This window comes from Tamandua tetradactyla, chromosome 4, assembly GCF_023851605.1.
Source record: "Tamandua tetradactyla isolate mTamTet1 chromosome 4, mTamTet1.pri, whole genome shotgun sequence".
Lineage (NCBI taxonomy): Eukaryota > Metazoa > Chordata > Mammalia > Pilosa > Myrmecophagidae > Tamandua > Tamandua tetradactyla.
Window position 1 is genome coordinate 126,619,140 of NC_135330.1, and position 13,169 is coordinate 126,632,308.

General features: G+C 40.1%; 1 protein-coding gene across 1 annotated transcript in view; it reads left to right on the plus strand.

The window, feature by feature from the left end:
- Positions 1-7,207: 7,207 nt before the first annotated feature.
- The window catches only part of TDRD3 (tudor domain containing 3), a 269,944-nt gene continuing 263,982 nt past the window's right edge, over positions 7,208-13,169 (plus strand). Inside the window, 1 exon segment of the mRNA XM_077158398.1 lies at positions 7,208-8,162. Within this exon segment, the coding sequence (XP_077014513.1) occupies positions 8,122-8,162 (41 nt within the window). The 5' untranslated portion in view covers positions 7,208-8,121.

Genomic DNA, 13,169 nt, shown 5'->3' on the forward strand with positions numbered 1-13,169 from the left:
CAATAGGCCCCAACCTGATAACCCTTGCTCTCAATTTTAGTTCACCAAATTTTTATATTATAGTTAGTCCATATGATTGAGGCATGATAAATTTGTCTTTTTGTTCCTGACATTTCATTCAACGTACAGCTCTTAAGGTTCATTCATCTTGTAGCATGCCTCACAACTTCATTCCTTCTTGTGGCTGCTCAGTAGTTCATTACTTGTATACACCATAGTTCCCCCTTCCATTCCTCAATCATTGAACCCTGAGGCCACCTCCATTCATTGTGGATTGGGAATACTGCTGCCAGAAACAACAGTGTGAAAATGTCCATTTGTGTCCCCACACTCAGCCTCCTTTTTTATTTTATTTATTTATAAAGCAGTCTTATTGAGATAAATTCACATACCATACAATCACCAGAACCCCACTACTTATCCAATAATTAGTTGATAGACATTTGGGTGGTTTCCAATTTTTGTCTTTTATGAATAATACTGTTAAGAACATATATATACAAGTTTTGGGTGACATATGTTTTCATTTCTTTTGGGTATATATCTGGTAGTGAATTGCTGGTTCATATAGTAATTCCAAGTTTAACATTTTGAGGAATTGCCAAATTGTTTTCCAAAGCAGTGCACCATTTTACATTTTTACTGTCAAGGTATGAAGGTTTCAATTTGTCCATATCCTATCCAATATTTGCTATTGTCTGTCTTTTTTACTGTAGTCATTCTAATGGGTGTGAATGTATCTCATTGTGATTTTACTTGTATTTCCCTAATGATACTGAAGATCTTTTCATGTGCTTATTGACCATTTATATATGTTTTAGGTGAAATGTCTATTCAAAATTTTTGTTCATGTTTCAATTGAGTCATTTGTCTTTTTATTAAATTGTAAGTGTATTTATATATTCTGGATACAAGCTCCCATTTCTTCTCAATCTGTGGATTTTCTTTTCACTTTCTTAATGATGTGCTGTGAAGCACAAAGTTTTAAATTTTGATGAAGTCCAATAGATATATTGGACTTTTTCTTGTTTTGCTATTGCTTTGGATGTCATTATCTATGGCCTAGACCAAAGTCATGAATTTACTCCAGTATTTTATTGTAGTTGTTTTATATCTTTAGCTCTTATATTTATGTCTATGGCTTATCTTGAGTTAATTTTTATGTATGATGTGAGGAAAGGGTCTGTCTTCATTCTGTTGTATGTGGCTACCTTGTCCTAGCATTACTTGTTGAAATGTATCCTTTTCCTTTTTCTAAACAAAATATTTTTGCCTATTTTGAGGCTTCTAGCAAATTTTCTGATAAACTCAAAGTTCTTCAGGGCTCCTGAAGGTGGGTCATCTAAGTCAGTCTGTTCTAGTTTACACACTGCTGGAATGTGATATATTAGAAACAGAATGGCTTATAAAAAGGGGGAATTTATTAAGTTGCAAGTTTACTGTTTTAGGGCTGTGAAAATGTCAAAATTAAGGCAAGGCTATGGAAATATCCAAATACCAACAAGAGGTTACCTTCACTCAAGAAAGGCCGATGAAGTTCTGGGTTTCTCTCTCAGCTGGAAGGGCACATGGCAATGTCTGCTAGCTTTCTCTTCTGGTTTCTTGAAGCTCCCCCGGGGGCATTTTCTTTCTTCATCTCCAAAGGTTTCTGGCTGTGTGGACTCTGTCAGTTCTGGTTGTTCTGTTGGTTCTGGTGGCGCTAAAGCATTTTCCAAAATGGTTCCCTCTTAAAGGGCTCTAGTAAGCAACCCCACCTTGAATGGGTGGAGACACATCTCCATAGAAACTACCTAATCAAAAGTTACCACCCACAGTTAAGTAGGTCACATCTCCATAGAAACAATCAAAAAGCTCTCACCCAGAAATTCTGAATGAGGATTAAAGAACTTGGCTTTTTTGGGGTATACAGCAGATTCAAAGCAGCACACAGTCACAGGGTACTTTATTATTTGCTGGAATGTAACTGACTTAAGGTCAAAAGATCTCAAGTGGAGATGCAACCACAATGAGATACTCAATAGCTCTGTCCCTATATAGATGTTTTCAACAACCAGTAAGAACTGGCAGAAACATCTTTCTCAAGTTACAGAAATAGCTAAAGAGTTGCATTAGTGAAGTGAAGGCTGAATCAAGAAAAAGGCAACTTAAAAATGGTAGGAAAACCTCATGGCATCTTTGCTGGTACCTTCCTCAACCCTTCACCACTTTGCCACAGAGCCTGGCCTACATTCCCACTGGAGGTCCTTGGTCTTAGTTCTAGAGTGAGCAAAGTAATCTCTATGGACATACTACAGTACATGTGTGTCTGTGCCAACCTGACAGAAGGCCACCTGAAGGACTGAATCAGGACATGTGTTTCAGGCTCACCATCTTTGAGCTTGTGTTGTGCCTAGAGCTGGCTCGCAGATCTCTCTACAGAACCCTGTAGGACCATACTCAAATCACCACTGTCTGGGACTAAAGAAAGCCAACTGTGGCACATATAGTGAGGTACCAGAGACTGGGAGGAAACAGTGTTTCCTTGGGGAATGAGGACTTTGTTTTTACGTAAACAGGGGAATTCCTAGGACCAAGTAGGCATGCCCATGTCAAGCTGCATGTACAGCAAGACTGGGGAGGAGTCTGTGCTTTTGCTTTGGCATATCCCCTGAACTCATTATATTAGACAGCTAAACTCTGAAGGAGAGCACATATAGACCAATATGCAAAGACTGGGACATGTGTTTTCTATTTTCCTTTAATTTTAATTTTTTTTTTTTGTTAGCTACTGGCATTCACAGGACTGCCTGTCATAACACTAACTGGACATAAGCTTAAGGAACAGACACCTCAAAGTGTGAGTCCCAGAGATAACACATTAAAATATCAAAATGTCCAGATTGTAACAAAAGATTACAAAACATACAAAGTAATAGGAATCAATGGCCTATGCAAAAGAGTAGCATAAAGCATTAGAAACCAAAAATGAAGAAGACCTTGAATATATCAGGAAAAGACTATTTAAAAATGGTCCTAAACATGCTCAAAGAGCTAAAGGAAAACATGGGCAAAAAACTACAGAAATTAGGAAAATGATAGATGAACACAAAGAAAAGATCAATAATGACAATCATGAAAGGAAATGAAATATAGCTGAAAACTATAGAAACAAATTTAAAAATTGCCTAAAAGTTTCAACAGCAGATTCCAGCTGGCAAAAGTAAGAATCAGTGAACTTGAAGATAACACAATTGAAGTTATTCAGTCTGAGGAGCAGAAAGAAAAAAGAATTTACAAAAGGGAACAACAACAACAAAAAAGGCAGACCACAGTGGCTCAGTGGCAGAGTTCTTGCCTGCTATGCCAGAGACCTGGGTTCAATTCCTGGAGCCTGCCCATGCCAAAAAAAAAAAAAAAAAAAAAAGAAGTGGACAGAGCCTGGGATGCCTGTGAGACCCCATCAATCATACCAACATATGCATTGTAGGTCTCAGAAGAAAAGAGAAAAAGGTAGAGAGAATATTCAAAGAAAAAAATGACTGAAAACTTCCCCGATGTAATGAAAGGCATGAATATACACATCTAAGAAGTTCCATGAATTCCAAACTAGACCAAACCCAAGTAGACACACACCAAGACATAATCGAACTATCTAATGCCAAAGAGATGGAATCCTGAAAGCCACAATAGGGAAACAATGTGTCACATACAAGGGTGCCTCAGTAAGATTATATATTGATTTCTCGGAGACAAGAACACAGTGGGATGATATGCTGAAAGGAAAAAATTGCCAACCATGAATTCCATAGCCAGAAAACTGTCTTTAAAAACTGAGGAAGACTATGAAATTTAATGCTTATTTGTACATGTTATTTTTCACAAAAAAATAGGCGGGAGTGATTAAGACATTCTCAGTCAATCAAAAGTAGAGGGACTCTGTCACCGTTAGACCAGTCTTAAAAGAAATACCAAAGGGAGTTCTTCAGGTTGAAAGGAAAGGGTACTAGACAAAATGATCAAAGACACTTGAGGAAATAAACATTTTGAGTAAGTATAGCAACTTATGTAAATATAAGTGCTAGTACTGCTGTATTTTTGTATTGTACCTCCACTTTTTACTTCCTACAGGATCTGAAAGGAAAATGCATAAAAATAAGAAATCAGCGTTTTACTCTCATGATGTATAAATATGCAATTGTGACAAGAACTACATAAGGGGGAGGAGGGTCAGAGGGACGTAGGAACATAGTTATCTGTGTTATTGAAGTTAAATTGTTACCAAACTGAATGAGATTTTTAAAGATTTAGTATGTTGAGAATAATGGGTGTAGGATTTCTATTGTTTGGGCTCATAGGAAAGTTCTGATAGGATGTTGGTGAACGTAATTAATCCCTCTGAATGTGGGACTGGTTGAGATGGGAAAGTTTTTTTGTTTATATGTTCCTACAGTTAAAGAGAAAAAGCAACTAAAGAGACATGACAATTAAATGCAATACATGATCCTAAATGGGATTTAGCAAGGGAGGAGAGTCTCAAAGGGACATTATTGGGACGTGAAAAAAATGGGAATCTAAGCTGTAAATCAATATTAAATTTCTTGAACTTGGTAACTGTACTTAAGGTGGATATATAAGTGAATATCCTTGTTGTTAGGAAATGTACAGGGAATATTATACGTTAAAGGAGCATGATGTATTTAACCTAATCTCAAATGTTTAGAAAATAAAGAGACATATAGATGGATGCATGAATTGATGGATGGATTGATAGATGTATTGATAGATGAATATACGGATGGCCTGAAAGACTGATATGACAAATTAGGCAAAATGTTAAAGTTGGTAACTCTAGTTATCTGGGAGAGAAGTCTGTTGGATTTTTCTGTACCAATTTTGTTATTTTTTCCAACTGTTCTGTTAGTTTGAGAGTCCATTCACCTGTTTTGCCTCCGTCATTATAATTAAGGGAAAGATTCTCATAGTGAAAAGGATATGAGAATATTAGCAAGTAGGAATAAGAAGCCATTGTGAATGTCATTAATCCCTCTCATCTCTCTCCTGTTAATTTACATCATTGACTCCAAACAGATTTAACATCTTTTCGTCTTTTTGTACCTAACACCACTTTTATGTCATTCTTAGGATTTCTCCTTTCAGCTCATTGTATATTTCCCATTTCCTATAAACCACTGTTTTTATCTCATTAAAAATGGAAAACCATTTTCTCCTCCATCTAGGCAGTTACTATCATTTTCCCTGGTACTTGACTTATCTATAGAAAACATAACTTCTATAATTTTCTTTAATTGGCTACAAAATGTGTGTGTGTGTGTATATACATATATACACATATGGCCCATGTGTAGTTGTCCATGATTCAATAAAGACTAGCTCATTGTCTTTTGTAGCCAGGTCCCAAGTCTTTTTAAATCTGGAAGTGTTTTTCTCTTTTTAAAAATTATATTGCCTATTTTAAAGACTCCAGGCTAGATTTCTTGTAGAATATACCACGTTCTGTGATTTGTTCATTTTTTTCCCTGTATTTTTTCCAATATCCTTCATATGTCCTTTAAATGTGCTTAGATCTAGAGAGGGTTTAGATGTACAAAGGTTGATTTTGGCATTATTGTCATTTTGGGCCAGTTAAATCTTTCTTGCTGGTGATGGTGGTGGTGCGGTTGTCTTGTGTGTTGTAGGATATTTAGTGGTATCCCATGCCTCTACCCACGAGCTGCCAGAAGCACCCTTCTCCCAGGTTGTGACAATAAAAAAAATCCTCCAGACTGCTGAATGTCTCCCAGCTTGAGGCTGGGGGTGAGGCAAAATCAAGCCCCTGGTTGAGAACCACTGCACAGAAGTGGAATTAAATTCAGGTTAAATGTTTTAGCAAAAAGATGTTGTGTACATCAGGAAGGACATAATATTAGATGTTCTGTTATTAATGATGTAAACTCTGCTTGTTTAAGGAAGTACATTTTCCCTTTTGTAATGAGAAATTTTTGGCTTGATACTTTGAGATTGTTTGAATATCCTATACCTACAACCTTTCCCCAATGGTTTTTAGCATCCACTGATGAACTTTGCCTGGATGAAGACTGATTATCTGGAATGCAAACATGTTTTCTAATTCTTTCCCTTTCCTTCTTCATTTATTAGTCAGTATTATTCTGTACAGAAAAGCTTTTATTCTCTCTCCCTTTTATTTATTTACTTATAGTATCATTTCCCCCCCTCAAGGTTTAACATCCAATTTGGATGATCATAAGTGCCAAATTTCGCTAGTGTGATCCCTCAATCCATTTTTTTAAGGAGCGTCCTAAGGGAAGTTAGTGTTTGGGGCGGGGGTAGGATTTTATTAAAGTTCTACTATAAGTTTACCATACACTGAACCTGAGAACAAATGCGCAAGCTTCATATTTAATGGCTGAGGAATTCTGATTGGCACAGCATATCCTTTTCACAGATAACAAGTTGTACTAGTTGCAAAACGTAAATAACTGATAAAAGCTGTCATTTAACCATTAACATATTAGCAATTTAAATGGTAAATCTCCTTGTTCCTAGATATGGCTGGTGCCTAGGAATTGAAATACGTTGGTAGCATATGTACGATCTGAAAACGTTCATACTACTGAGAGCTGTTAGGGAAGAGGATGGAGTTATCTCTGATTCTAAGAGTTCAGAAACATTTTCATTAAAATTAGTATTTAAGCAACGAGCTTGGAAAGATATTAACATTAGGTCTCAGGAAAGAATCCCGTTTATACACTTAGCAGTTTTGGGAGTTCCAAACAATAACCCAGTTAAAAAGAGGCAAAACTTGAAATAAAGAATTTTAGTTCCACCCAGGCGACTGCTCTCTGCCTTCTGTGACTGCTGATTTCTCCCCAGTTCCAGGGAGCGGCTGTGTCTAGTTCCACAGTCTGCTCCCAGACAGCGGCTTCAGAAGAGGCAGTTTTAGTGAGGAGGGAGTAATGGGGCTTAAATTCTTAACTCTCCAGTTCTTGGCAGTTGCGACCAAACCACCTGGAATCACTTATTTCCGGGTGGGCCACAGAAGCAATAGGACCGCCAAGGGTGGGGCAAACTTTTCCGGCTGCGCCCTCCTGGCCTCGGCAGTCCGCAATTCCCTTTCTGATTGGCTGACGTGGGCCTCGGCCGCCCAAACGCGCCGGAGCGTCGTCGGCGCCGCTATCGCGCATGCCCATTCGGGAACCCTCCCGGCGTTTCAGGCCTCCCGGTGGCAGAACGGCACCGCCAAGGGGCTGGTGGAGGCCGAGCCAGGTGGTGCCCGCGCCAAGGTCGCAGGGTCGCGTCGGGACGGCGACAGGAAAAATAAGCACTGACACAACCGCCCGATTTCCTCATACGTCCTAAGTGCAGCCTTCCTTGGAGTGATTATTCCCTTTCATTGCGGTGTCGGATCTGGGCAACCCGACCCGCCTGTGGAAAACTAGAAAAAAGCCCGATATGCAGTCTGTTTTTTTTTTTTCCTTGCGTCCAGGCAGATGACAGGCAGGGTGGTGGGGTCAATCTCTGCAGGAAGGTAAACTTTCCCCCTATGCAGAGTGGACTGGGCACACCTGTTTTAGGAGCGTTAGCGCATGAAACGCGGCCCTGTTAGCGCTATGGAAGCGCTGCCCCTCACCCGCACTGTCAACCCGGCGTTCTCCTGCCTTCTCTGAGTTGACCGCCTGTTGGCGCTGGAAACACGGACGTTACTTTCTGCATTGCAAAGAGAACCTCCCTACTAGTTTGCTAGGCGTGCAACTCAGAAAAGTGGCACAAAAAAACAGAAACGAACACTAGGCTTCGGAGGACAAGCAAAGTCTGCGTGGTCCTCGCTCGCAAACCGACCTTCATTCTCCCGCCCCCAGCCCGTCCAGGGGCGGCCGCAGCCTCTTGGGCCCACACCACGCCTGCCCCTGCGGTCGCTCGGAAAACGCGGTGAGCGGAACCCGCACGCGGAAGCGACGGCCGCACTGAGCATGCCCAGTTGCAGAGCCGACCAGAGGAGTTTTTTTTTTCTTCTTTTTTCTTTTTCTTTTCTTTCTTTCTTTTTCTTTTTTTTTGATCTCAAGTAGGAGGCCTCCCCCTTACCCTCACCCCAGCCCCCCACCTTCACCGGCTTAAGCAGCTACCATGGCGGAGCTTCCCGGCGCGGCGTTGTCCCAGGCGGGTTGGTAAGTGCGAGTGCCACCGGCTGCCGGGCCGCGGACGCGGGCCGGGGACCCAGAAAGGGTTGGGGTTGGGGGCGGCGGGGTGCGTGTCAGGGTAGGCGGAGGCCGCCGCCCGCCCCCGGCCTCTCCCCAGGCCCTCCCGGCCGGCTCCGCCCCCGGGGCCACGCGGAGCCCAACGAGTGCCCCTGCTCCCCTCGGGGCGGCGGGCTGGGCCCCGGGCTGTGGGCCGGGGAGAGGCCCGGGGCCGCGAGCAGGGCGGCCGGCGGCTTAGGCCCGAGCCAAGCCGAGCAGGACCTGCAGCGCCATTCGCACCGCCTCTCGGGGTTGTTGCTGCGGCGGGACGAGGGGAGGCTGGAGCAGCCCGCAGCGAAGGAGAGGGACGAGCGCGGCCGGGCACGCAGCAAGTTGGCGAGGAGACCAGAGCGCCGTCGGTGCTGCTCTCGGAGCCACCTCCTCTTTCTCCTTTCGAAGTACCATACGGACTGGCGTGAGGCTGCCCTCCGCGACACATGCACAACTTGTGAAGCCGAGAATAACCACATTGTAAACTCGTGTGGGAGCTGCGTAGAACTTTTCTTGAAAGGATGGCCTTCAGATTTTTAAATACGTCGAGATTTTATGATCTGAAAGCAATAAAAACTTAATGCGAAATTAAGCAGTTTCTCGAACTGCGGCCATTACAGTTGGTAGCCCTTTTCCAGGCCTGAATAGGCACAGTTGGGGGTGTGGGGTGGGAATGGGGATGAAAAAAGATTTGCTTCTGATCTCAGGAAGTTCACAGCTTTAATGAGGAGAGATGGTGGCACTTGAAAAACAAACAGTAAAACCGGAGAAATAACGGTAAACTGAAGAGACGAGTAGGCAAGTGGAGTTTAGAATTGTAGGGGAGGAAGAGTTAATTTCCTAGAGAAGAAGGTTTTGAAAGATACTGAAGAAAAGGTCCTATACACGGAGCTGCTGGAGATGAGGAACAGGCATAGGAAAGTGCTTATTGGTTTGCAGAAGTGACACTGGATCCATATGGTTCTTGGAAATGGGGGGGGGGGGGTGTCCGACAAGGATTAAGACCGGAAAAGTAGATTGGAATCAGATATTGGACACTATGAATGCCTAAAAGATGTGGACTTGATTTTGTGAATAAAGTTTTTGATAAGTGGAGTGATACAGAGCTTGCAGCGCCTGGCTCTACAGGCACTGTTATTATTATCCACACTGTGTTGTTAAAAGTGAGGAGACTGAAGCCAAGAGATGTTTAAGTTACTTGCCCAAAATGATAAAGCTAAAAAGTGGAGGAGTTAAGCGCAGGGGACCTGCTTCCAGACCTGTTATTTTGAATTGCTATGAATTGTACCCACAGTTTTTGTTTAGAACATCGTGGTTTAACAGATTATAGAATTAGGAACTCGCCTTGTTCTTGTTACACTGGTAGGTTCACCTTGAAATGCCCTTGCTAATTGGAATTTCACAGCCATTCAAGTTTAAAGTTACACTCTACTTTGTTATATTATATATTCCCATCAGTGTCAGATGAAGATTTACCACAGTGTATTGCAAATAGTCTGTTTACATGTTTCTTCCACGAGACTTTGCTGCTTCCCCATGGGAGACTCAAAAAGGCAAGATGTAATCTGTGGGACTAATAAAACCATCTAGGAGTTTGTGAGTTCCATGTAATTCCTGATGGGTCTTTTTTTTTTTTTTTTTTAAAGAGAGAGGGAGGAAGGGAAGGAAAGACAGAGAAGGAAGGAAGGATGGAAGGAAGGAAGGGAGGAAGAAAGGGAAACATCTTTAAACATTTTCTTGTTTTATTATATTTTGTTTGTTTGTTTGTTTTTTACATGGGCTGGGGCCGGGAATCGAACCGGGGTCCTCCGGCATGGCAGGCAAGCACTCTTGCCCGCTGAGCCACCGCGGCCCGCCCCCTGATGGGTCTTGAACAGACAAGTCTGTGCCAAAGGAAACATGAGGATCTCCTAGGCTTTTGAGTGGCTTTTTGCTAGATCTTATATTTAAGTAGAGACTTGATACATTAAAATACAGTTTAGTCAGATAAGAGCACTAGGAGAATACCTGACCTGAGAGCGGCTTTTGGCCAACTATTCCAATTCTGACATCCTGATTTTCCCCTTGCCCTTGGGGTTCTCATTGTCACTGCCATTTTTCTTAGGATTCAAATCTTTTGTGTACTTAAGGACTTGTGGGGCCTAAAAAGAAATAGATGTTAAAGCTCCTAAGCTTTTTATTGAATCTGTTCCATCATTTTTACCTAAAATAGTAGATTTGGGAAATATGTAGAGCTGAAAGGCTTAAGTTTCTGAAAATGTGATGTTCAGGGGGTGTGGGTAGATTATATAGCCAATCCATTCAAGTTTACATTATTTTTTTCATACTTTTAAAAAATACTTTTTCTTAAGCCTGTCCTCCACAAAAATCAGTATTTTAAAATATAGCTTCAGTAGTAGCCACCCTGGCAAATTTTACAGTATTTTTACCCCCTAGTGACCAGAAGCACACAAAGTATTTAGTTTTGCTGATTTGAACTTAAAACTTTCAGGAGCTCCTATAGCATAGCAGTTATGCTTAAATAATACACTAAATGATATCTTAGTCCTTTGTAATGCTTAATTATATGCATGAGGTAGCTTTACCTAGAGAAAAGGTTTGACTCTAAATTTGTCTAGAAAGCAGTTTTACTTTGTTTTCTGCTGTTTTTGCTTTTGCTCTTTGGAGATTCGTTCTCCTTAAGGGGCATTGTATATTTCTACTAACAGTGATCAGGGATATCGACATTTGAATCATTGTATTTTTTTAGTGTAACATGTTAAGGGGACCTGATCAGCTGTTCTTTTGTGTTTTTGGAAAGATATTTTCCATAGATAAGTGATTATGCAGTATGCTGATGAGGAAACTGAAGCATTGAAAGCATGATCAATTTGCTTAGAATCATAAGTGGCATAACCTAGAATAAAAGATTTGGCATTTCTTCCACGAGGCCATGGTGACCACTTCTAATTTAAATTGTTGATTAAAAGTAACATGTTTTGTAACTGAAAATTGTATTAAATCATTTTGTGATATGCAGATTTGTCTTTGGGAAAGATAAATTGCCTGTTCTGAGGAATGCTGGATGAAATTGGAATTAAAAATGATTTACCTTGCAGTGGCTCACTTAATTGCTGATTAGGCATATCTGAAAGTCTGATTAGTTTTGTATTTTTTGACACATTAAGAATGCTCTGATAAAGTAAGGTAATAGATTGTTTAACTTTGCCTTACCCAACAGTTTTGAGTTGAAGATTGTATAAGGTAGTATTAGAAATAGTGTTTTCCATTTTATTTTGAAAGAAAGTATTCTCTTAGAAACTCCAGCACATTCAAGGTTTAGCTAGAAAGGGTTTTTGTTTTTTGGTGAGAAGGTCAGGGATGGAGGAGAAAGAGAGGATGAACTTATAGGACTACTTACCAAGTCTTTCATGAATTTCATATTCCCTTTGGGATTCTCTTTCTTTGATTTTTCATGCTGCCGTTTCATTGACATCCTCTAACCCAAATGCATACCAAACTAGCTTCCCTTTATTTTGCCTTTAAAAAATAAGAAAGACTGTATCTTATAAAAATTTTTATTAAAATGTACTACTAGAGAACAACCAGAGGATAAAGAAATGAGAAGTCCTGTAGCACTATGGATTATAGAGTGATTATTGCTATCCTGCTTTTAAGGGCTAGCACTATTCCACATGTTGCCTTGAGATAGTTACAACAAAGAGATGGAATGATTTCAGGGTATTATTATTTTTAATTAATTTCTAGTTCCTAGTTTTTGACCTGTCCAAGATGAAGGGCTTCTTTTCAGATCCCATTACATAAATGGTTCATATGAGACAAATTAATGAAGGTGAGATTCCTGTTCTGCAGCCCACTCTTGTACCTTTCTTGTATGTCTGGTTTTAGCTTTGTGGGACACATCCATTCTCCAAGAGACTGCTGGTAAAGGATCTCAATCTCCAAATGAAGAGATCTTTGCAGCACCCTCAATCTGAGTATACTTTCTTACAATAGACTAGTGGTGATAGTCATACATTAAGAGTAATACAAAGAGTATCGTAAGAATTGCTCCCTCATGTTATTCCCAGTATAACTTAAGCTTAGGTAAAGAGTATTTGTAAAGAGTATTTGTAGTTGTTAATAGAGTTGTATATTAAGTGCAGGATTATGAATTATCTAGAATTATAAAATGCTTTTTCACTGCCATGTTGATATAAGTACTCCTGGTACACTCTTTCTGAAAGATTAAGAACTGTTAAAGCACTCTTAGATGAATTAGAATAATAGATCATGATGAATAACACTGGAAGAAGCAGATTGCTTTATTTTCAGTTTTCAGTGAAGTTTATTGGAGACATTCTTCCAGTATGAAATATTATTTCTTTAATGAGCATTTATAACTATCTCTCTGAATTATATTATTTATGAAATTAGAATGTTCAAGGATAATAAGCCTTGTTGGCCTTCCATGTCAAAATATGTTACATATGGCATTGCTGCTTTTATTGATATTGTAAACTGTTAAGAATGTCAGGATATTCTTTAAACTGTGCAAGTTTTCAGATTTTAAGGTGCTGTTTGCAGTGATTTTTTTTTGGTGAATCACCTATAAATCTAGTTTCAAGTATCTGCAGACTTGACTGCCTCAAGCATAAAGGCGGCATAAAAAGAAACTTGCTACTTCAGCAGGTTGAAAATAATTTTCTATTCTTATATAGTAGCATTTGCTAAATCAAGTAAAATTGCAAAGTAAGATTTCAAGAACCATAAAAATATGGCTCTTAAGCCAACTTTTTTTGGCTTAAGGTTTTTCTTTTTTGACAAAAGAATATTGGCATTTTGACTGATGTTACGGTTAGTGCCATCTATCTAGAAATTCTGAGTTTGTGGAAGTCAAAGACTGGAAATATCTGAAGAATACTTTTACCTCTAGATAATTTTTAGAAGGAGCAGACTTTTGAACTC